General features: G+C 35.2%; 1 protein-coding gene across 1 annotated transcript; it reads left to right on the top strand.

The window, feature by feature from the left end:
• Window positions 1-72: 72 nt before the first annotated feature.
• On the top strand, window positions 73-24,991 carry LOC145213357 (cation channel sperm-associated protein 2-like). The gene is made up of 12 exons (XM_080081600.1): window positions 73-132; window positions 209-386; window positions 609-806; window positions 5,913-6,068; window positions 8,506-8,598; window positions 8,653-8,786; window positions 12,626-12,755; window positions 14,942-15,124; window positions 18,065-18,128; window positions 18,578-18,633; window positions 20,578-20,703; window positions 21,908-24,991. Exons 2-12 carry the CDS (start codon window positions 216-218, stop codon window positions 21,980-21,982), a joined length of 1,386 nt encoding a protein of 461 aa, XP_079937726.1. The 5' UTR covers window positions 73-132; window positions 209-215; the 3' UTR covers window positions 21,983-24,991.
• Window positions 24,992-26,562: the final 1,571 nt, after the last annotated feature.

The following is a 26,562-nucleotide window of genomic DNA, read 5'->3' on the forward strand; positions in this document are numbered from 1 at the left end:
CTCTTTTCCTTTTTTTGAAACAATTTTAGTAATTGTACAGGTTGATTCCCAAACAAAACAGAACAAACATGAATCAAAACCACTGACAGAAAAACACCATCCCACTGAAATTTTGACAGGACATGCTGAGCGGTATGATTCTGCATTTTATTTGCAATTACTGTTGTTGGTAAACGTTTTGGATGGTCTTTTGGTTTCTTTATTACAGGTTTCGAATGAGGCTCATTCGTGACTTTAGGTTGCTTGAAAACCTTAATGAAATGGAGCAAGGTCTTGAAGCACCCAAGTATCACCCTGATGACATAGAGAACAAACGAAAACGAAAAAAAATTTTAAGCGAAAATCCATATGCTCTTGTCAAGTTTAGTGCAATCCCCAAGCTAACGGTACAAAAAATATGTTTTTGTAAATATGGCTAATGGTGTATATGGTAAAATAATAGGACAAAAAAATGATCAAATTGGCTACATATAAAAATCCACCTTTTTCATTTTTAAAGCTGTCTTACAAATGTTAGTTAAAACAATTTTATTAGTAAAAAACAAAAGGTTACATATAAAGCATTGTAAGATTATTCTTAATTTCTTAAATGCCATAAACATTAACAGTCAACTGTAACAAAACAAGAACGAAGATGGAAGCGTATAAAGTGCCGGGAAACTACCTATCCACCACTTGACATGTGGGCAAACTGGGTGGTAGATAGTAACTGGTTTCAAAACTTTATGCTTATTCTAATATTGGTGAATGCTGTTTTGCTTGTTGTGGATGCAGAAATTGGAGAAACAACAGAATCTACATATATGGTAAGTTGTGTATCCCTAACCTAAACAGAGAAAACAACTCAACTCAACATTCATGGTTACGATTACTCTGAACATGTTCTCAGTAAAAATAAAATTATAATAAGTTAAACAGCATATTGAACTAGAATCTGGTGTGGTGAGGGTAAAAAGATTGATAAGGGGTAATTATCCAAACCTAACTTTTTAGATGAATGCATTACTGAATGCAACTATAAAGCCTAAAGGGCCGGTGTTATCCAAATTGGTGTTGTGTGAAATGGAATTGTCTGTATAACCTAAGATTTTTGTTAGTGTATTTTTCTGTATTTACATTAAAAGGAGGTGGTTGGGTTTACTTACACCACTTGGTTTAGATTGATTTCATTTATTTTCCTAGGTTTAACACAACTTATTTGCACCCTTTAATCAGGAAAGAGTGATTCTAATAATTTTATTTTAAGCACATGTTCTAAATAGGTAATTATTGGTTCCCCTAGCCCAGGGGTCACCAAACTACGGCCCGCGAGGTCATTTCATCCGGCCCGCAACCACATTTTTTGGTTTGCCGAATCGTATTGATAACTTTGTAACATTAAAAAATTAATCTACTCCTTACGAAAGTTTTCCTGTCGCGATATGTAGATTACCTATAGTTTCATAGGATTCGCCCGAGATTGATTCAAAGCCAGTTTGTTACGTCACAGACAAGACTGCAAGTGTTAATTGTGCACAAACAATTGCCTTCTTTTGTTACTTGTGACGTAATATACAAGCATTGCTCGTAAGATAAGACTAACTATACAGTTTTAAACAGTCGCATCACCAGATTTTGAATGGGATTGCAGAAAGACCATATCTTGGCGACCCTACAAACATTGCTTCGCGGGCTAAGTTTGGAAAGACTAGGGCATATAAACTAGTGATGCACCGAACCTGCCTCAAAAGGTTCGGGCCGAAACCGAATATTCGGCCACTAGGTCGAATAATTTCGGCCGAATCAGGCCGAACCTAAAATTCCCCGTTTATATGGATGTTTCCAACTGAACCTTGTGTCGTTGATGTGAGTGAAGTGAATTATGACACACCAAAATCAGTTTCACAATGCTGAAGCTTTGCTAAACGTGTAATATTTTGCAGACAACGTGACTCGTATTTCATAGATTTTTTAGTTAACAACAATTAGTTAATTTATGACGTTTGGTATTGGTGAAAATGATAGTTTAGGCATGAATTCCATGCAATGAAAAAGTTCGGTTTCAGCCGCATTTTTAAAAAAGTTCGGGCCGAAACCGAAACATCAAAAAACAGCATATTCGGCCGAAATGTTTCGGCCAACCGATGAATCACTAATATAAACTATGCGGCCCGCGCGATTCAGTATTAAACATATCCGGCCCGCAGTGAAAAAAGTTTGGTGACCCCTGCCCTAGCCTAAGAGAACACATATTGATGTAACTCTGTTTGTTTTTCTTTCCCTTGAAGTTTGTCCGTGCACTTTTGCCATGAAATCTTTGGTGGATTTGGGTGAATCTTTTACAGATGATAGATATTAGTGATGGGACGGGTACTCGGTATTGATGGTATCGAACGATTTCAGTGGTATCAATACTCGTACTGGGTATCGAAATGTTTTGTCTCAGTTTTTGATACCAACATTCCATACCAAAGGCCGGTTTACACTATAAGAATACAGAAAACTTTGTGCCAATATATGCTTCGGACAGTGGAAATTTGGGAAAAAGTTCCGCCAGGTTACATATTTTTTTCGCTATCGTATGAAGATTACTTTTTTCTGCATGTGTGTGTGCACACCTGTACGCCGGCCATGGCAGATAAATTAGCAGGTGATATACAACTAAGTACAACACTGTACTTAAGTACCCTGTAATCAGGCTCAGTAATCGTACCCGGTACTCAGTATCGAAGGTATATACATGTGTTAGCCAGACACGACATCAGTACTCATTTCAAAATGTGGTGTCGTCCCATCACTAGTAGATATAGTTATGTAGATATGCCATTTGTTTTGTTTGACTTAAAAGCCACAATTTTCACCTCTCTAACAATGTCCAAATTGGCTCAAATGTGATCAGCTTGTAGAATATTCCTTTTGAAAGGTGTAGATTGTTATGTTCAACTCTGTAGCACCAACATTTAGCCTCCAAAAATGGGTGTTGTGTTTTATCCTGTAGCCCAGTGATTCTCAAACTGTGTGCGGCAGCACACTAGTGTACCGTGAGAAATTTGTAAGTTTGTCGCGAAATATTCCGTGTTTTAAAAGTGCAAACATTCCACAGTGTTTTAGGACTTTATGACCAAAAGTTAGTGTGTATTACTTTGTTTCCATAGCCACTTTATGTCCATCTTGTATGACCCGTATTTGGAAGTGGCACAAATGATGAACTGCCAGGTTTTCGTATGTTTTTCTCGCGGGGTAGATATACAGCTTATGGCCGTCTTTACATGGCCATTGTATTGAGCCTGCGCTGGTTCAGGTGTTTAGTTGCAAAAATGAAAACGACTGTTAAGTTTAAGTTATCTGCAAATGGTTTTTATCATTATGGTAACATAAGAGATTTTATCAAGCAGCTTATATTCAATTTTTGACTGCCCTGGATTTGGAATCTGAGCAATGAATTAAACTCTTGATTAGTTATGCATCATAATTGTTTGTCATTGTAAACTTTCTAAGGGCCAGTTAAACTTAAGTATTAAGCACATGTTGCCCAGCATTTTAACCCCATAGACGTAATGGAGATGAACTAGCTAATTGAGACATGTAAGATGTTAGAGAGCCAGAAATATTTATTTGCTAAGGTGGTCAAGGAAAGCTCACCAAGACCCAAAGTGTCAAAACAGATACACTGATGAGATGACCAGGGTAAATTTACAATTTTCGTTTTTCAATAATATTGTATTTCGGATGCAGCCTGGCATGATTTTATTAATTGTTCTGTGTGCAGGAACTGCTAGCATTTCTGAGGTTTTATGTGGCAGAAGAATTTGCAATAAACTTCCTAATTTTTGGCCTCTAATCTACTTTACAACTACAAACACATCAGGCCCTTATAAGAGAAACGAACTCATATTTTACATGTTTTGAAAACCCAAATACAAGAGAATGATAAGACCTATTTTCATGATGTCAATCACTGCTAAGTTTCGCTGCTTCATGGAACAAAACAGAATTTATGAGGATGTTATATGTAAACAATTTTGTACTTATGTACCATGTACTAAATTTTAATGTGACATATCTTGTACACAATGCAGGCAATTAAACCTCAACATATCATTTAAATAAACAAAACAAATAAACCAACAAATATTAGATGCATTGCTAAATTTGAATCTCTATTTGCCACTTAAGTCTTAACCTGTAAGCACCAAGTATGGTTAAGAACACAGTGTGTACGACAGTGCTCTTCAACCTTTTTAGTGACGCGGAACCCTTAAGGTATTTTGTCAAACTTTGCGGAACCCCTATAAAATAATTTTAATGAATGTAATACAAGTAGGCTACATCAAAGAAAAAAGATGCATACACATCCAAACCACATCACAAAGGTTGACTTGAATTAAACGGTTGACAGAAACACATTGCCGTGTGATTTGGATCGGTCGTTTCTACATTAATTTCGCAACTTAGCTAGAGTTTAACAAGATTGTATTTATTACGTCACAATTGATCTATGGCGTAACAAAGGTTAACAATATTGCACAGGCTAGCATTGCTGTTCGAAACAATGATACTATGAATCATTCCTGCTCGAATTGCTACTCCCCGTGCCACCCTTAAAGTTCACGGAACCCTAGGGTTCCGCGGAACCCCGGTTGAAGAGCTCTGGTGTACAAGATTAAAACAAACACTTATCCAGTTGATTATCTTTTAAACATCCAACAATTCCCCTGTTTCCTTCTGCTAACACATCTCATTTTATGAAGCACTTCCACATACTGTTGGCAGCGAATTCCAGCTGCTAATACATTATGCTATACGAATAATTTTGAAATAGTTACAACTGACAAAAAATGTTTCTAAACTTTGGTGAATTAATCATTTTCGCACATCAAATTAAAACCAAGAACATGAAACCGGCAATATTTCCCGCTACTCATCACACTTAAACAAACTTTAGGTCATGGAAACGCATGTACTTTTGGGCCATTTGCGTTTGTCCGACTATGCGAAATGGCCATGTTTTATGTCCATGTTCAAAATGTCTATGGAAACAAAGCATATGACAACATTTCAAAGCTCCTATTCTTGTTATTGGTGAAGAAAAGCATCCTTACTCACCACAATAAAGTTGAAAATTAACATTCTTTGAACAAAAATTTTAGTTCTTCAATGTGCCAAATGGTTAAAGAGTTTGAGAACCACTGCTGTAGCCCCAGAATTAAACCCACTTTCCCCCAGTAAGAGATGCATTTTTAAACTATGTCAGAATTAAATGAAATGTAAATAACTTGTAGAATTTGCCATTTAGTTGTGTCAGTTGCTGTGTTTCACTCTGTAGACTTACTTTTTACCACTTCTTTTATTTAAAATAGAACATAAAATAGTTCACACAATATCTTAATTGGATAGTTTGTACTTTACATGGCATGGATATTTATGCACAGTACTGTGCCCTAACTTTGACCTGACTACACTAAACTTTATTATGGTTATCTCTTAAAGTGCATTATTTACATGTTCAAGTTTTTGCCTGCAGAAACAGTGAAGGTTATGAAAGACAGTGGCTAATGTGGGACCCAATATAATATAAGCGTAGGGAATATATTATTATTTCAAAATGGGTCATAGTATATGTGCAATGCCAAATGTGCCAAGCCACCACTCTAGTTTTAAATCTGATTGACTGTTTACCCACAGACCCCAATGATGTATTTGGGTATGGATCAAATAATATGTGGTATGTACAATAAATTGGAAACATACAGAAAAGCCAACTTTAGTTTAAAAGATAAGAATCCTATATACAACAGTTTTCTGTTCTATAATACAAAAAAGGTTATGCTATTTTTGTTTGTTCAGTTAAAATGACATTTGTGTCTGCACAATTTAAAGTAATCAAAAATCAAATAGTTTCGTAACAATAAGTCAGCTGCTCTATTTTACAGGAGGTTGTCAGAGTTATTCGAACATGTGATTATTGCTGTTTGTGGATATTTATTGTTGAAATTCTATTAAAATGGGTTGATGATTTTAAGACGTTTTGGAAAAATGGATGGAATGAACTGGATTTTTACATAACTGTTGTTTCAATTTTACCTGAGGTATATAGGGTGTGTTTTTATTCTGGCTGCATTGTTAGGTTAACACTTTGGTGTTTCACACAACTTTGTTTGACCACAGTGGTTAGTAGCCAATCACAAATCAATAGAATGACCATTTTCACTAAAATATAAATATAATTTAGCTTTATTCAATAAACTGTGTTTTGTTTGCTCCACTTCAACTAAAATATTGTAAAGACATTCATCCTTGTGTGAAGCAAGTAAAGAAATGTCTGTTGTTAACAAAGCACAAAAATAGTATATGGGTAGGTAAAAAAATGTCACATATTTTTACCCTAACCTTATGTTTTATTGTTATTGTTGTGTAAAGTGGTGTATCCAGAGGGGTTTGGGGGTGATATTTTGACGGTTACACAGAAACTATCTTGTAAGGATTTTTGAAATAAAGTGAAATCAGTTGCATGTGTTTTCAATTAGAAGCACATATTTTATCATTATAATGGATAATAATCAAATCAAAAATTGTTTCAACTTCTGTAAACCATTGTAATATTTTTGTGTCATATAATAGGCTTCAGTTTGGAATAACACTTTGCAAAATATGGGGTGTGTAATTAACATAATAATTTACAGTAATTCTCGTATGTGGCTCTCAGTAACTCTTTTTGTGGCTCTCACCAGACTTTGGAAAATTAGTATATATTTAACCTACGATTTATTTAACCTATATTTGTTTCTTAAAGTTTACAATGCCACAAATTTGCACACTTTCAATGTTCAGCACAATCAAGCTATTACCTACAATAATCAGGGACAATGGTTAAGGGTTAGTTTCATTGTGTCTCAGTTAAAATCAGTAAGCTTTGCTGTAGAAAAGTGTTTGAGTTATTATCAGAAAGTAGCTATTCAGAGTCAAGTCAACTACTTGGGATGTGACAATCTTAATCAGTCCATGTGATACTGAAAGATGCATTTTATTAATTTTGAACTTGTGTTATCTTTACTTTAAAGCGGTATATGTCTATCCTGCATACGAGTCTTGTTCCATCACTAAAAATGGTATGAGTTGTTCTAGATTAGTTAGACTCGTTGAAAAAACTTTTTGAGAGTATATTGAAAATACCTTACTTTTGTGGTGTTTTCAACCCCCAAAAATCTAGGATGCCATTTGCAATCACATTCTATTTTTACATATAGAGTTCCTGAACAAATTTGTCATGGCTTTTAATTACGATTTTTGTGGGACCAACAACCCAAACTTCATGATTCCTTGTCCATATGTTTACATTTTTATAATGTTACATCCAATACAAAAGTAGTAAAAAAGAAAGTACTCCCAATCCTCTGAGAATTTAATACCTAAATTGAACGGAGCTATTGTTTTCCAAAAACACAGTTAAAAATTCTTCTGGAATTTCCAGATAGTATTACAGACAGTGACAAACTAGATTTTCATGTTGTGGCAAAGGCAAAACAAACAGTTTTTTTATGCTGTTTTGCAATCTATGTATGTTGACTGGCAGTAGCCTCTCAACATGCTGTAGTCTCTCAACATGCAGTAGTCAAGCTGAATGACAGTCTATAACTACTGATGAGGTTTTCTGTAGTGTGTACTTTATTCTTATGTCAATATTTTTTCTGAATTATGCTTAACCAAAGCAGTGTTTTGTGAGATTATTTCATGTCAAAATTAAGAATCCATTGTGTGACAAAGATATTGCAAATTGTTTTTTACCCTGTTTTGTGACTCCTAAAATTTTACCCTTTTAAACCTTCTTTCTGTTCAAAACTTTAATTGACATTGTGAAACCCTCAGGGAAGGGGACCCACAAATACTACAGACGTTTGCTGTGGAACAACAGGTGATTTTTAATGGCAACCAAACTGGTATTCTTTTTTATAATCACCAGCACACACAAAAATGATTTTAAAACAACTTGCTGAACAATATGTGGGCTAACATCTATAGGATAGGGTGTGTCAAAGATGATGAATTACATGAAGTGGTGTAAAACCTATTTGCAGTTTTATACAAGGCCATGCATATAATGGATAAAATTAAGCAAACAGGGATTTAAACCAGTTTTAAAACTGCAAACCGATTTGAAATTAGTAATTTGCCAGAACCCGCAATTAGATTTATTTAACCTGGACCAGAACCTTAATGAACAGAACTCATAACAAGAGGTTTGACTTGCTTGAAAGCTGGATTAAATTCTAAGAGGATTAGGAGTGCATTTTTTTACTATGTAATGTGTTCATTTGTTAATTGGTGAAATATAGAAATGCCACTCTTTTCAGTTACTTCTAGATGGCTTTTGCAACCTTAGGAATTAAATAGGGAATTATTTATTGTTGACAGATAAACTCACCATTTGTGGTGGATTCTACATTAGATATTTGAACTGGTAATAACAACTTTTCTGGATTGTCAATCATACAAAATGAACTACAAAACACGCACTTTTTTGTTTAGCTCATTCGATGGTTTAACAATGATGTCAGCAATTCCGGTTTGTCTAGTTTAAGCTTTCTTCGTGTTTTAAGGATCACAAGGTTGCTTAAAATGGTAAGTATATCCTTAAGTTTGCAATTTAGCTTGCCAACAAATATGTAATTACAGGTTTCAAGATTTGAGCAAGCAAGAATTATTCTTATGAGTGTTTCAAAAGCATTTAGTGCAATGAGCTTTATACTGCTTTTACTTGCACTTTTCATGTGGATGTTTGCTTTAATGGGAGAAGTGATTTTTGATAGGTTTGCTTTTGTGTTTGTTATATCCCAGGGTTTTTAAGAAATAATTGCATTTTTGTGTTATTATATTGGCACAATACAAATTACTAAATTAAACATCCAATGCAGTTTAATATAGTTACCCTTTTTGTTGTACTGTTGGTAAAACAGTTAAATGATACAGGTACATCTGTCATTATGGGTCCCCTAGGGGATGGGGACACATATTGATTTTACTCAAATTGTTTTGTTGTTTTTTCTTTGTTTTTTTTTTCTTCCTAAAGTTTGTCTCACTTGTTTTGCCATGAAATGTTTGATGGATTTGGCTGAAACATACACTGATGGTGGATATAGTAATGTAGATGTGCATCCCACTTTGTTTGTGTTGAAAACCCAAGTATTTGCCCCGTTGGTGCTCTAAAATAGGTGAGTTTTTAAACAGTTCAGAATTGGCTGAAATTTGGACAGATTGTGGAATTTACCATTTATAGGAGCTGATTGTTGTGTTGTTAACAGCCCTATGACAACAGAAGCAATAATTGTTGTTGTTCAAAACACATCTAGTAGTGAAAATTTTAAACATTTGTAGATTGGGCTTAAATTTCGTAGTACTATTGATTGATACATTGTGGTTTCACTTTTTTAGTTTGTGTGTCAAACCCCATTAGTTACCCTACTGGCCCCCACAAAATGGGTCAGTCATTTAAACAGTGTTGGAATTGGCTGAAATTTGGACAGCTTGTGGAATTTACCATTCATAGGAGCTAATTGTTGTGTTAACATTGTAGCCCCAATTTCACCCCACTAGCACCCTCAAATGGGTGAGTTTATTAAATAATGGCGGAATGGAGAATATGCTGTTTGTAGGTATTAATTAATGTGTTTTACCTTGTAGCCTCAACATTTTACTCCACTAGCCCCCTAAAATGGGTTAAACGACGTTTCTAAACAACGTTTAAAATAAATGAAATTTTGATACCTTGTAGGATTTGCCCATCATAAATGTTGATTGTTGTGTTTTACCCTATAGCTCCATTTACCCCACCAGAAAATATGTGATGTTTAAAAAATGTTGGAATTAAATCAAATGTGCAAAGTTTATTGAACATACTATTTTAAGCCCTCAATTGTTGTGTTTTTCCCTGTTGCACCATAATTTACCCAACTGGTCTCTAAAATGGATGACTCTTTTAACTATGTTCAAATTGAATGAAAACTGGACAGCTTGTAGAATTAGCTATTCATAGGTGTCTATTTTTTGTTTTACCCCATTATGCCACTATTTACTTTTTCTTTTCTTTGAAAAAGAACATCAAATATGACATACTTCAAACAATATCTGTTGTGAATCTGATTTGTATAGTTTGTACTCTACATAGTAATATTATTTAAGCCCAGTGCCGATCACTGTGTTTTGCCTTACAACATCCAACCTTCTTGAAATGGTTATCTCTTGAAATGCATTATTTTCAACTTTGTATGTTGGGACCGATGAGTTTCTGTCTGCAGAAACAACTGAGATTATTAAAGATGGTTGCTAATATGGGAACCAAATAAAAAAGCATAGGAAATATATTAATGTTTTAAAATAGGTTACAGTGTATGTGCAACAACAGAATGTGCTAAGCCACCCTTCTAGTTTGGGACTCCCAACTTGTGTAACTCAAAACATGTCATGCTTTTACACTGCCAGGACCAAAGTCTATCTATCAAACACAAGTTGTCGCACGAGAATTCATGGAGCGTGAAATGGGGCAACTTTGCACGCTTTTAACAACGCAAAGGATAGGGTTTTTGATGTTTTTTTCAATAACCTGGCTTAACGACTAAATATTTTTTATTTCTAAATTGCCTTGCTGACAAGAAAATTTATGCGTAAAAATGACGTCATTGGTTGCTAGGCAACGCACAATGTTTGCAGGAAAGCAGTTTTATTGGCACTAGTTTAGCGAAAAAAATTTTCTGCATCGTTTGCTAGCAAATTTGTGAATAAAGTGTAGTAAATATAAATGATCCCGACCGTTTTTAGTAATAAAAAATGTTGACTGTACAGATATTTGAAAAACTTAGAAATATAAGTGTTAACCAAAGCAGTTTGTTTATCAAAGTTATACTTTTTAAAGTCTTTATTTAGGTTAACGGTATACTTATTTTTTTGCTACTGGAAAAAGTGCAAACCTACAGAAATTTGCAATACATTTAACAGTTCTATGATAAGATGAATAAAGTGTGCATATATATAAACTTGCAACTTAAAATAGTAAAAAAAAGTGGTTTGGTGGCCAGTTAAGTGCACCAATATAATGAAGAAACTGGTGGATGGGTGGGCTTTTAAAAGAACAAGCCGTTGATTTCAAAGTATCCTTACTGAAGAAAAATTATCTAGTGTCCCATCGCACCAAACCTGTGTAAGAAGTTGCTGTTTGGCATGACTCCTGGCTTGCAATACCAACAGGCATATAGACTCAGAAAAAGTAAAACATAAATGCCAATGTTTTATTTTGCAACAATTTTGATTAAAACAGACACAAATAATGACATAAAATAGTAATGCATAACAAGATGGAAAGACAAATAACATTCATTGATTTAAATGTAATTTTGTGACATTTAGAAGGCTGACACAGGATCTATTGGACTTCATGTAACTACTGTGTTTGAGTTTATGAAGCTTCAAAACAACATGTCATACTGTGCAGTGTGTCTCTTAAGTTTTGACTTTTTTGATTTTATGGAATCACCAATTTTGAAAATTGCTAATAATTCTTGCATGTTATTTTATGCCCTTAATGAAATCATTTGGATTTTTTGTGATATCCTCACATAACATGTATTGTGGGAAGTATCAGCTGAAACTGAAATAAATTAAAAAAGTGCCACTTTGGATGCAAAATTTCCCACGAGACTTTTTGTGATGTACAGGTTAATAGATTCAAGAAGATTTAACAATTTTGTTGATATTGGTTGTTTTATGCATCAATGTTAGTTGTATTTGTTTATATTGCATTTTTTCTTGTGGTTGTGTTGCATATGACAGTACACATATTCAACATGGTATATAGACCTTAATTAATGCAATAAATATTTTTATCACTAAAAAGTGTCAAATATCTTTCAAAAAAATTAAAAACAGAGGGAAAGATTGTGCAACACCTTTAAAGGTACTACCAAAAGCTTTCAAAATTCAGTATGTGCTAAATGCGTCAAAATGCAGTAAATAAACGATGACGTCACTATTACGTCATGACTTTTCTGACCTTGGAGGACCATGGTCAAACTATTTATTCCAATTTTAGATGAATATACATCACAACCTTTTTATCTTTTGGGACTTAAGTAGGCTACATGTATATCTACTGGAAAATTTACCCGCTAAAACCTAATTTAAACTCTATTTCATGTTCATCAGTTCCATTTAAACATTATAAGTTGAGCGTAGTTATATTTTTATTCAAAATTTTGCAGAAATTGCAAAATCAAACACCGCAATAGTATCCAAATTAATCATTTTATAAATCGGCCCCATAAGGCGTAATGCAAAATTCGCGCTAATTTCGCCCCATTTTCATCCCCACAACTTGTGTTTTCTATGGAGTGCGACAACTTGTGTTTTCTATGCATTTTGACCAGGACGGTGTAATGCTATAAGTCACATGTGTTTAAAAGTAAGAACAAAATGAACTGTCAAGCATTCCCCATTAACCGAAGTAATTTGATTAGGTATGTTAAGAGCAGTTGTTTGGATTTTTACCACATCAGTATCTTTGTCATTGCTACACCAAAACTGGAACTGAATATGTTTCGAAAAATATAGTTTCCAAAATGTGTAAGGTTCACTAAGTGAGTAAAACAATTTGTTTAAGATATACCAGATTTGACGGAAAGGCTGAGGGAGTGCAACTTTTGTATCAAAAAGCATTTTCTGATATTCTCTGGTCTTTTGCTACGCTATTTCAACTGATGACACTAGACCATTGGCTTGAAACGCTCCAGGTTTGCTTTTTTTTTAAAAAGGTTGTTATGAAGTAATAAATCGCTTACAGGTTATTTATGGGTCCCTTTCAATGAAGGAGACACATATTGTTTTTGTGGATATTTTTTGTGTAATGTGGTTTGTTGTACATGTTAGGTCAAGAAAGAGTGCTTTAGATTTGTTCAAATTTGGACAGATGTTAGTTATTAATCTAAATTTGATCCTCCTGAAGTTTGACCCTGAATGACCCAGAGGTTCACCCACAACCCCTCAAAACATAAAAATCACGCATTTTTACTTCTTAAACCCTCCAAAAATAGGTTTTAGGTTAAGTTTTAGGTTTTAGTTTTAGGTACAAAACAGTCGTTTTGCTGATTAGTTATCAGTTGTACTTGCGCAGCAATGCCATGTCATTTTATTAAGTTATCACAGGCATTTCCAGTTTTAAAGGTTTCACACCTAACACGTGATTTAAACTCGATAACTGTGTTTCAGTTTTCGTATGTGTCAAGCAAAACTTTTGTTGCAAATGTTGGATGGATTTGGATAAAACATGCACAGATGGTAGATATAGTTATGTACATGTGCATGTGCATCCCACTTTGTTTGTGTTGATAACCCCAGTTTTTACCCCGCTACCCCCCTAAGATTTTTTCACCCAAAGTTTGTAAAAAACACAATTACAAACAGATATACAGTGTAGCAAAGTGAAAGAACCAACTGAGCTTTATTGTGTTGTGTGAAAACAATGACACAACAATGTAAATAATATAACACAATAATTGCAATTACTGATTCTAAAGGTGGGCTATTTTGATTATTCTATAAAAACGTTACCACGAATAGAGAATGATTGTATCATGTAAACACTGTCCAACAGGGTATTCTGCCTGAGTAAAAACACATAACTTTCAAATGTTACTTCGTGGGTCACGCAAATACTTTGAGGGCCAGAATGTGGCTTGCGGGCCTGCGTGTTAGAGACCTCTGTTGTAGAGTATGCCATTTATAGGTGTCGATTGTGGTGTTCAACCTTGTAGCCCCAACATTTACCCCACTAGCCCCCAAAATGGGTCATTTTTTTAAACAGTGTTGGAATTGATTGAAATTTGGATAGCTTGTAGAGTGTGCCATTTATAGGTGTTGATTGTTGTGTTCCACCCTGTAGCCCTATCATTTACCCCACTATATCATCTGCAATTTGCTGATTGTTGTGTTTTAGCCTTTTTTCTCAGATAGAACATAAAATAAACTTTGGCCGATTTGGATACAATTTTACATTAATGTTGTCTTCAGGGAAGGGGACCCATCTTAATTTCACTCAGTTGTTTTTGTTCTTTTTTCTCCGGTGAAGTTTGTCCATGCACTTTTGGTATGAAATCTTTGGTGGATTTCGATGAAACTTTCACAGATGGTAGATATAGTTATGCAGATGTGCCACCTGCTTTGTTTGACTTGATAACCCCAGGATTTACCCCGCTAGCCCCAAAAATGTAAAACATGTATGTTGCTGTGCACCAAACGAAAGATTTCTGTTGTGTAATAGTTTAATAAAGGCAACAGAACATATGGTACTTGTGCTTGTGCATTGCTTGGTGAGCGTTTTTGCACATGCAATTTGTAGGGGTGTTGACAGCCTTGTGATGTCAGAAGCGTTAACAAATGTTGCTAATAACACCTCTAGTGGTCAGAATTATTTTAAACATTGATCGATTTGGATAAAATTTTACGTTATTGTTGATTGGATCATTGTAGTTTTATATTATGTATTTTTGGGTGTAGAACCCCATCAGTTGCTAAAATGGGTGAATTTTTTTAAACAAGTACAGAATTAATTGAAAATTGGACAGCTTGTAGAAATTTCCGTCAATTGGACGGGTAGAGAAACCGCCAAAGTCGAAAGTTGGACCGGGTTTCGGTTTTGGGTCTGCTTACAATTTTGGACAAAGGGCTTTGCCGCTTAACGCGTTGAACCAGAAAACGAAATAGGCGACAATTTAGTGGCATTTTGACATGTCAATTACGTATTCAGTCTCGTGCGGTTAAGCACTTTTGTGTGGGAAATTTTTCAAAGCGATCTAATGACGTATAATGACGTCATTAGGAAAATTCCCAAAATAAAATGTTGGATCCCCCCTTTAAAAATTTCTGGATACGCCCCTGCTCTTCCCAACACACATTATTATTATTTTTTCTCAAAAAACAGGATCTTTTAAAAGTGATGACAACTGCATATGACTCCACAGTCACAGTGGTATACATCATGGCTTGGATTTGGGTTGGCTCTTTTGTGTTCAAAAACATATTTGCTGGAATTATGGTAAACAACTTTCAAACTATCCGAAATGATCTACATTGGGAGAAAACTGAAAAAGAGGCAAAAAATGAGGTCAGTGGTCAGAGTAAGCTGAAGTGAATCAACGGTATTGTTCATACTGCACAATTAGGTTTGAATTATCCGGATAACCGGTTAACCGAAGAGGTTTTTGGTATCTGATATCTATTTTTTTTTCAGTTAACCACATAACAAAATAGCAACGCTGCCTAAACGTCTATTTTTACACAATTTTGGAAACCAAAAAATAAATGTAGTGAGAGATGTAGCAAATGACTTCCTGTTTATCGCAATTTAACAGTATATTCACTTTGTAGTACGTCTTACCCTATGCTGGTAAAATCCACGAGAGAATTGACATAAGATGATGCTACAGACGAATCCGCTTAATCGCATCATCGATTTGCCAAGGGTATTTGATGCGATTAACCGGATTATGCAATAATCCGGTTGCTATGCAAACAGTACACGCCGTTAACAAAAGTGCTTATTTTCACTTCCCCGGCTAAAACAAAGTTGCAGTGACGCTCACCTATGGCAACGGAGCAGTATTTTCTCTCTTTTGTTGCCCAGAATTGAAAAACGTACTCTCAAGTCAAAACTAGATTTATTACTCACAGCGCAATGCGTGACGTCATGCTTCCTAACTGTCGTGGCTATGGTGCTTTCTCTTGCAGTCAGGTATATTTGAAAAGATATGTTACATCGCATCGTAGCCAAGGGGCCCAACATTTAAATTTGGGAACTTCCCTATGACGACGGTTTGTGACGTTTTAGTCTTGTTTTGGGTAGTTTCCCTTATAAATGTGCTAGGCCTCTCTCTTAATATAAACGTAAAATGGCCTGTTGTTTCTAACCTATTTCGTTTCCTAGTTCAAACCAACGCGTTAAGCGGCAAAGTGCTAGGTGCATATTTGTAAGCAAGCCCAAACCCGAAAGTACACGACCAAACCGGGTCAAACTTACAACTTTGGCACATTCTACACCGCAAGGGCGCCAAGGCGAGCTGCATCAGTTTCTATTATAACCCGTTACACAATTGACAAAAAGAATAATTGATTTTAGAAAAACTTTAAAGACTCAGATTGTGGCGCTACTTTCTAGCTTACTCCGCAAAACTGCAGCTGCAAGACTAGCGTGACTGTCACGTGACCAACGTGTGATCGTTGCTTCCAAAATTTAAAGCAGCAACAAATACTAGAGGAATAAATGCCTTTCTTAATCGGTGTTGTACCTGATAAGATTCGCAAGGTCACGAATAGAAGACATAAAATATGGCTATTATTGGCACGTTACCAATTACGTGAATCTAAACAACATAGTGTGATCACTTGCGATTTAACATTTTTTACAACCATTACGTGTTTGGCGGGTCATGAACAATATAACAGAAAACATTTTTAACCATTTGTTTTACATTTAACATTGTTTACATTCCAATACAGTTTAATACTTCGAATTTGGTGCAGTTCGCACTTATCAGCGTCTCTGCCGGAACACCAGTTTCGTAATTTTAACACGTTGAACTCTTTATTTAAACGCTTGTTATATCACTATTGACGATTAGATAAGTCAACAAAAAGGGATCAATGTACACGGCTTTGAGATAACGACGCCTTGTTATCGCACAGCGGTAAACTGAACGCCGATTTAATCTCCTAATAACTTTTCAAAAATATTTTATGGTCGAGACGTGTCATTTTCAACGTTGAAATTAGTTGCGTTATTTGCTGTAGAATGCAAACACGCATCTATGTCTTTTTCGCGTATATTACCATCATATCGTCGTTTTTTGAAAAACTTGGTCTGTTCGACTTTCACATTGAGATCATCAATCCGGTTAATCGCATATTTCGTTGAAAATTGATGCGAATATCCGGTTTATGCGATAAACCGGTATGCGATTAACCGAACGATTTTTTTAACAAACGATGGGCGACGGTTTGGGATTTTTAATTGTGATGCAATTAACCGGATTCGTCTGTATTAAGAACAAATGAATAATAAATTGCATGCAATGAAAGGCAAGAACTTGTCATTTCAGCTTTGTGAAGTAATTCACTCGAAAGGATAAATTTACATATTCTAGAATGGAATTATTACGTTTCAAACTCAAAAACTCTGTTTGGGGCCTTTTTTGCTGAGAAAATGGACTAAATCGCAAACTGTGAAACGACATATCATGCTTTATAAATGCACTGCAGAAATAGTGAATGTTTTAAATGGATAAATTTGTTATGTGCTGTTCAAGTATAAACACTAAAATTAAATCTGTGCCACAAATAGACGATGTTCTAATACAGTGGTCTTTAACCTGTGGATCGCGACCCCAAGTTGGGTCTCCTAAACTTTTTCTGGGGTGGCTAAAAATGTCATTTGTTGGTGTTTAAATTTATTATCAAAAATTGTTTTGTTTTTTTCTAGTTCAGGACCTTTTTTATGTCACAATCTAATCATTGTGATCCAATAATCAAAACCCATCAATGGCAACTTAAATGTAAATAAAACACAAGTTGTGGAATCCATTGTTATGCAATAGAGCCCCATAAATGACATGTACAAAATAATACAGCAGGTATAGGGAAAACACATAAATTTACTGATTTCTGCAAACTGGTGAGCTTTAAAACGAATTAGATTGGTCAAAAAAAATAAAACTTTTGGGTGCTAACATTTGAGCGTAATAATGCACACTGAATGCAAATATTTGAAGTCTAGTTGAAAATTCACCGGCCAAATTTACATGAAAATTGTTTCAGTTTTGGCGTTGCTTGAAACATTTTTCTCCCCATCGTAAAAAATGGGGTCATATGTAAATGCTGATTTCATTTTCCTTTAAATTGGGGTTACTTTAAAAAAAGGTTGAAGACCACTGTTGTAATAGACTCTTTATTATCCGGTCAACCGGATAGCTAAATTCAAAATATCCATTATCTGGATAGTGAAAAGTATTGATATCCGAACTAACCCTATGCACAATACAAATATTTTAAGGTGGACAAATTTCAAAAGGAATTTGTAGATGATTTGAAGACTGGTTTAAGAAAATCAGAAAATGGTAGGTTATGCATTGCAAAGTTCAAAACTTTAACTGGAAAAACGATTGTTATTTTGAACACGATTGAGTAGCGGATGGCAGACGTTTTGCCATTATACCTACTTTTCGATTTTATACATCCAATTAGCTTTTGCATGTCTGAAATCAAAAATTTATAATTGCAGAGTACTATGTGGCTTTAAACTGTATCTTTTAATCACACATACATAAATATTTAAATAGATAAGTTGTTTAAAGGGGTACTGATTGTACAAGGCTTTTCTGTCAAGACTTCACATTTGTTATTTGCTGCTGAAAAACTAAAATAAATGTATTTACCCAAAATGGATAGAATGTATATTTTGTTATTAAAGTATATTTACAGAAATCCTTACAAGTCAGCTAGATAAGAAGAAATCTTTTGTATAGGTTATAAGTAAACTTAACATGCAGTAAGTTGCCATTTTTAGAATTAGAAATCAATATCCAAGATGAAATCGCACCAGATCATGAATTTTTATGTCAAGTAAGTTAAAATGCAATAAAGTTGTGCTCCAATTGTTTTTTAGGTTTTGTAGCAATGTGGTACAGACGAATCCGGTTAATCGCATCATCGATTTGCCAAGGGTATTTGATGCGATTAACCGGATTATGCGATAATCCGGTTGCTATGTAAACAGTACACGCCGTTTACAAAAGTGCTCATTTTCACTTCCCCAGCTGAAACAAAGTTGCAGTGACGCTCAACTATGGCAACGGAGCAGTATTTTCTCTCTTTTGTTGCCGGGAATTGAAAAAATTGCTGCTCTCAGCGCAATACATGACGTCATGCTTCCTAACTGTCGTGGCTATGGTGCAATCGCCTAAGTGTGTTAAAGAAACAGTAGAAACGCACACACACACTCTTAACTGGCGCACACGCCACAGTTCGTTAGATTTGTGCTTTCTCTTGCAGTCAGGTTTATTTGAAAAGATATGTTACATCGCATCGTAGCTAAGCGGCCCAACATTTAAATTTGGGAACTTCCCTATGAAGACGGTTTATGACGTTTTAGTCTTGTTTTAGTCTTGCCAGGCCTCTCGCCTAATATACACGTAAAATGGCCTGTTGTTTCTAACCTATTTCGTTTTCTAGTTCAAACCAACGCGTTAAGCGGCAAAGTGCTAGGTGCATATTTGTAAGCAAGCCCAAACCCGAAAGTACACGACCGAAACCGGGTCAAACTTACAACTTTGGCACATTCTACAGCGCAAGGGCACTAAGGCGAGCTGCATCAGTTTCTATTATAACCCGTTATCCAATTGACAAAAATAATATTTGATTTTAGCAAAACTTTAACGACTCAGATTGTGGCGCTACTTTCTAGCTTACTCAGCAAAACTGCAGCTGCAAGATTAGCGTGACTGTCACGTGATCAACGTGTGATTGTGGCTTCAAAAATTTAAAGCAGCAACAAATACTACAGGAATAAATGCCTTTCTTAATCGGTGTTTTACCTGATAAGTTGCGCAAGGTCACGAACAGAAGACAAAATATGGCAATCATTGGCACGTTATCAACTACGTGAATCTAAACAACATGGTATGATTACTTGCGATCTAACATTTTTTACAACCATTACGTGTTTGGCGGGTCCTGAACAATATAACAGAAAACATTTTTAAACAGTTGTTTTACATTTAACCTTGTTTAAATTTCAATACAGTTTAACACTTCGAATTTGGTGCAGTTCTCACTTAGTAAGAAATTACAATCAGCATCTTTGACGGAACACCAGTTTCGTAATTTTAACACGTTGAACTCTTTATTTAAACGCTTGATTTAAACTATTGGCGATTAGATAAGGCAATAAAAAAAGGATCAATGTACGGCTGTGAGATAACGACTCCTTGTTATCGCACAGCGGTACACTGAACGCCGATTTAATCTCCTAATAACTTTTCCAAAATATTTTATGGTCGGAGACGTGTCATTTTCAACGGTATTGGTGTGGAATGCAAAAATGCATCTACGTCTTTTTCGCGTACATTACCTCCGGAGGATTTTACTATCATATCGTCGTTTTTTATTCCAAATACTCGGGCTGTTCCACTTTCACATAAAGATCATCAATCCGGTTAATCGCATATTTCGTGGAAAATCGATGCGAATATCCGGTTTATGCGATAAACCGGTATGCGATTAACCGGACGATTTTCTTAACAAACGATGGGCGACGATTTGGGATTTTTAATTGTGATGGAATTAAACGGATTATGCGATTAACCGGTATGCGATTAACCGGATTCGTCTGTACTCGTAAAGTATGCATAGAACCCTTTATTCAACCAACATTTGCTTTAAGTATTTTCTCTTTATTAGTTTTAAATGATTTAGATCATAAAGCATTAAAATTGGTGTAATTTTAATTTAATTGCTATTTAGTGCTTCCCATAACACATTATATTGTTGTCCCACAAATATGTTTAGAGCAATGAACATGCTGAAGTTGTTTGTGACAGAAGTGACAATATTTTGCAACCATCTGTAATTAAAAACCAATCTGTTTTGTCTGTGCTTACCCATCGAAGTGTCTATTCTCAGACATTTACAGAGGTAATGTTTTTCTTGTTGCACAAACCTTTTTATGCTGTCTCAAAACCATGAATTTTGCAAGATATTTATCTTCGGTTAGTGGGTTTCAACAGTTTATGTTTTGTGCCGTTGGCCCAAAGTTTTTTCAAGTTTAACATGACCCCACCATACTCTTTACAAACACAGAGGAAACAAACATAATGTTTTTATCATACATTCACTATCAAAAGTCTATGTATCAGTTAGCTATTTTGATGAGATTTTTGCATGTTTGTTTTTATGTTACCTTTAACCCCCCCCCCCTTTTTTTTTTGGTCAAGAAAGCCTCAACAGTACTGTGGTTATACACTTAACCTATGTCACTGATCATTGGTTGCAGTTTCTTTTAAATTTATGGCTCAACTTTAAAGGCGTTCCACATTCAACCACCTCTTATTTAGTCCCAGTCCACCAGTTAGAAATCAGTTGACTTCATCGCATGGGCGCCAAACTTTAAATTTTTCCCGGGTATGCCATATTATATGACATCATGAAATACCAAATTCATTTCCTGTCGCTACATAAGGTAAGACTACCTTAAAGCTTGCAGTATATGAGTTACACAACGTTTTACACCGCCAGGCCCCTCTGCTATTGTTGCAATTCAACGCTGTCAGCGTGGTAACACCACATTATACACATTGCCAAAAATGGGACCCACTTGCCGAAATTACGGGGAGGCGGAACAATAAAGATAAAAAGATTTAGCTTGGACGTCATCTAACATCACAAATTACTGTAATGTTTAACATTTATTTTCTCTGTAATAACTATTACAAAAATGTGTTGTTTTCACTCAACAAAGCGCACACACTTCCTAGCCATTATAAAAATTGTTTTTGTATGTTATAAAGTCGCTTGTTTCACTTACAACGTGTCGCATATATAATCCAGTGAGTTGTATGGGACGCATTATTAAATTTAAAGTTTAGTGGACTTTAAACGATGTCCTAAAATGCCAGACCAGAAACTTTTGATAAGCTAACATGTAAATTTGAACGTTTGTGATGTAACAATAAGCGTTGTTATTTTTCCGGTGAAACTAGACCTTATAATTTTGACATAAAATTAACTTGTCCAACTAAGCTTTACTTTTCTTACACACCAGCAAAATGTTATTTTTTAATATCATTTGATGGTCTGTCTGACGACCACACAGGGGTAACCAGGTAATGTCTTCTCACAGGTTCAATCTACATGGTACAAATTAATTTCATGCCAAAGTACAATTTCTCTGGTGCCAGCTGTGGTCAGATTGTAGTGTTGTTATTGGCCCCCTTTCCTCAAGAGGACACATCATGATTCACTCTCTTTTTTCGTTTTTTTTTTCTGGTAAAGTTTGTCCATGTACTTTTGCCCTGAAATATTTGGTAGATTTGGATGTAGTTTTCACAGATATAATCGTGTAGATGTGTCATTTGTTCTGATTTACTCAATAATGTGTGAAATTTGGGCAGCTTGTTCATTTCGCTGTAATAAGCTGTTGATAATTGTGTTTTACCCCTTGTAGCCCCAATATTTACCCCACTAGATCCCTAAAATGGGTGATTTTTTAAATAATGCCTGAATTGGATGAAATTTAGATATTTTGTTTATTGTGCAATTTTTGGGTGTTTATTATTGGTTTTCACCCTCTAGCCCCAATATTTACATCACTAGCCTCTTAAAATGGGTAAAACTTCTTTTTTGTTGATTTTTATGTTTCACCCTGTATAGGTGATTGTTTCACAATGAGTGAAATGACGTTTTGACAGTTTGTAAAATATGCTTTTTTAAAGAGTCAGTGTTTTATGCTATTTATACCCACAAGTTTATAACAATGTCTGAATTTCATGAGATTCAGACAGTTTGTGCTTTTAAAACATGATTATTTAAGCACACTCCCGACCACTGTGTTGGACTTGATTATTTGTTTACAACGGTGCGGTATTGGGACCCATGAGTTTCTGCCTGCAGAAAGAAATAAAGGTTAAAAGACGTTAGTTAATGTTGGACCCAAGGTAAAAAAACATGGGGGATATATTACCATTGCAAAACACTTAGTAGTGTATATGCTATGGCAAAATGTGCTAAGCCACCCTTCTAGTTTTTTAAACAATCCCTGAATTGTAAAAAATTTGGACAGTTTGTTCATTTGATCATTTATAGTTCCCCAATATTTACCCCACTAGCCCCCTAAAATTGGTGAACTTTTAAACATGCCAGAACTATATGAAACTTAGACAGTTGATAGAATACATCAACCATTGATGCGTTTTACCCTGTAAGCACCACCTTTACCCCATTATCCCCCAAAACAGGTGTAATTTCTAAACATTGGCTAAACTGGTTAAAACTTTGACAGTTTGTGAAATAAGTCAATTATAGGTTTCGATTGTCACATTTGCCTTGCAGTCCCATCAGTTAAAAGGGTTAACTTTTTAAACAATGTCCAAATTTCATAAAATTCAGAAAGTTTGTACAATATGCCATTTTGAGGTGTTGATTGTAGAGTTTTATCATGTATCTCCACTAACCCCTAAAATAGGTAAAGTTTGCAAACAATTGCTGAATTGAATGCGACTTGTATAGTTTGTACGTGATTATTTCTACAGCATGATTATTATAGGTACCCTTCCCTGACTCACATTGATTGTACTCAGATTATTATTTTTTTTCTTTGTTTTTTTTTTCTTCCCAATGTTTGTCTTTTTGGATGAAACTTACACAGATGGTAGATTTCCAACATTTGCCCGACTTGTTTTGCCATCAAATGTTTGATGGATTTGACTAAAACTTAAGCAAATGGTAGATATGTACATGTAGCTTACTTACTTTGCAAATGCATGGAATTTAATGACAATAGATATTATTACATTTGGGTTTATCAACGGTGCTTGGCTATCAACGACGTTTGTCACGGCATGCAAAAGTCATAAACAAGTGTTGCGACCTTCAAGAAATAGAAAGGAGGGCAAACATTAATCAGTTTGCTACATTAGAATTTTGTTTAGCTCATTTGTATTTCCTGTCGTTCTTTACTAGTGTAACGTAAATTAGTCTAATAAAGTAACAAGAACCTGAAGAAAATTTGGGCTTGAAATTAAAATGTCTGTGGGCTCATTCTTTTCTGCTTGCAGAAAACTACGTTCTTAAAAGCCGCGTAAGGATATTGACCCGATGACAGCTTGGTAACTAGTGATTAAACCGAATGTTGGGAATAATTTCGGCCCAATTTCTAATCCACTCTGATTGATGTTTTCAACTAACCCCTGTGTTGTTGGTATAAAGGAAGTGTTTTATGACACTCCAAATTTACTTTTTCTATCCATAAGCTTTACCAAGCCTCTAATATTTTGCAGACAACGTGACTTGTATTTATTAGATGCAGCAATTAGTTAATTCATCTTGTTTCATATTCGCAATATTGAAAGTTTTGGCATTAATTCCATGCAATTAAAAAGTTCGGTTTCGGCTAAAATGTTTATAACAAATAAATATCGTTTTAACTATGGCAATGATGTTTGTCAGGGGTTCCCAACCGGGGTGCCAATTGAAATGGTCAAGGGTGCCACGAGACATTAATATTGCAATACTGCGGCCTATTATTGGTTTTACCTTTAACCCGTTAAGTGCGGAAATTATTTATTTCTTACCGAGTTTCAGTGCGTGTTAAGTTTCGCGTCCCGCAGTTATTCCTGGCTCATTTTTTCATAGAGTTAGGCCTATTTGAAATACAGAAACCTCAAAAAAATTGATCCAGTTTTGCTAGGGTGCCGCAAGGTCAAAAAGGTAGGGAACCACTGGTGTATGTATTAACTATCAAATAGGATACAATACACATATATTGGCAGCGCAATATTGAAGACACTGTTTATAATTTATACAGAGGGGAACGTTCTAACAATTACAACTAACTAACAAAAAATCATGACCAGTTATAGCTAACAGCATGGGTGCAAGTATTTTTAGTTCGCCACTTGTTGCGGGGCCGTGCATTGGGTTCAATTTGAACATTACACCACTACCCTTAACTCAGTGGCTCTCAACTGGTGGATCCAGTCGTCCATGATGACTTTTTGGGTGGTGCACAGGACGTCCACTAAAATTGGTGATAAACTAGAGATGATTGCATATTACATGTTGAAAGAGTATCAAAATGATTGCTGTGAATAATGGTATCTCACTTCTTGAAAATCGTTTTTTAAGATTTATGTTTCAAGCCCAAATGGTTGTTTCGTATTCTTACTTTAATCTTGCTCAAAATTAAAATGGTCCACGATAGTATTTATACTAGGCTGGTGGTCCATGGCATGAAACGAGTTGAGAACCACTGACCTAACGTTTCCGTTTCTGGATATATTTTTTTAACATGTAAGAAAGTGTTATTTCTCAAACCTCTTACAACAGAATCAAGGCCTTGGTGAGTTTTTACCACATTCGGACAAGTGCGTTCTTCAAGCACAGTGGGAAAACATTGTTCAGCGACATTTAGATTCTGTCAAGCGTCAGTTCGTTGAAACTGTGTGGTCACGGGACTGCTTGTTTAAATTTTACCAAACGATGGAAAACATGCAAGAAAATGTTCGGGAAAGAAACGATGTTTTGTGTTTACTTAATTTGGCTTTACTTCAAATACACGACCGCTAACTGTTTAAAGGTGTGTCGTTAAGAGTTGTCGGTTTTGGCAAATAGATGGTTGTTAGTTACTTTGCTTTTATGTTCTGTATGGCTTGCAAGCACTTTGGTTCACAACGGAAATATAACAATTAACGAATGTTAGGCCAATCTACTTAAAGAAGGCAAAACTTAAAGTTCGGAAAACGTTGTCCAAACAAGCGTGTGTAGACTATGACAAGATGTTGCATGTTGGTAATATTTATTGTATGTGATTGGCAGGCAAACATTTTAGCCTATAGGCCTAAATGTTTTTTTACCTTTAAAAAATCTAAACAATTTAGTATTTACTCTGTTCACTTCACTACAAAAGTTTACCGTAATAAGAGCTTTAATCTTGAATTAAATCGTATAAATCTACAATGTTAATTGTTTCAGTATTTGAACAGCTATAGGCCCACAGGTCGAATGTCAGAGCGTTAAGAGAACAAACTTCGCTCATTTTTTTGTTTGGGCGGAAAAGTTCGCGAATCTAAAAAAGAAAACTTAAGTTAGAAAAAAGCGGGTAAGTTTTAGTTCGATTTCCAAATTTACTTTGTATCAGTAGCCCACAGTTTTAACCAGTGGTTCTCAAACTCGGTTTTCGGGGCCGCATGCGCTCCCAACTACTTATTTTGCGGCTCGCACCAGACCTCAGAAAACCACCAAACATTGCTATTTTAGCTTTCAAAGTCATCTTCTTTAGTGATTTTATCAAGGTTTCGTTTTTTGCGGCTCCCTGCACACTTAAAAAATACCATTTGGCTCCGACAATAAAAAAGTTTGAGAACCACTGGTTTTAACGCTTAGCCTACTCGGGATCAGTGGCGGCTCGTGCCTAAAATTTGTGGGGGTGCTGCTCAAAATTTTAGCCATTATTGAACATATATAACTTGGCAATACTGTATATAGAAAACCTACATTTATACTTTTCTAGCCATTGTTTTGTGTAGAAAAACAAGTAATACAAATCTTAATTAGAAACTCCATTGTGACGTAATTTTTGTTACGCAATAATGTATACGAGTGTAAATAGCAGACGGCATCATTTGTGTATTTTGTTTACTTGCACAGCGACGGCTAAACTGTTTAGCCTAAACACCATAACATGCAGTAATAATGTGGAACAAAAACACACTTGACACAGACTCGAAACTAAGCGGTTGTAAATACGGTAAAACACAACAAGAATATAGAAAAAAAGTA

Source organism: Phallusia mammillata, chromosome 2, assembly GCF_965637545.1.
Source record: "Phallusia mammillata chromosome 2, kaPhaMamm4.hap1.1, whole genome shotgun sequence".
Lineage (NCBI taxonomy): Eukaryota > Metazoa > Chordata > Ascidiacea > Phlebobranchia > Ascidiidae > Phallusia > Phallusia mammillata.

Bases quoted from the DNA above. Each gene is read 5' to 3' on its own strand.
- LOC145213357 (XM_080081600.1), top strand. From the start codon at position 216: ATGAGGCTCATTCGTGACTTTAGGTTGCTTGAAAACCTTAATGAAATG. The intron at 12,756-14,941 runs GTTTGCTTTTTT...CTCAAAAAACAG, and splicing joins ATTGGCTTGAAACGCTCCAG to GATCTTTTAAAAGTGATGAC. The intron at 20,704-21,907 runs GTAATGTTTTTC...GTCTTCTCACAG, and splicing joins ATTCTCAGACATTTACAGAG to GTTCAATCTACATGGTACAA.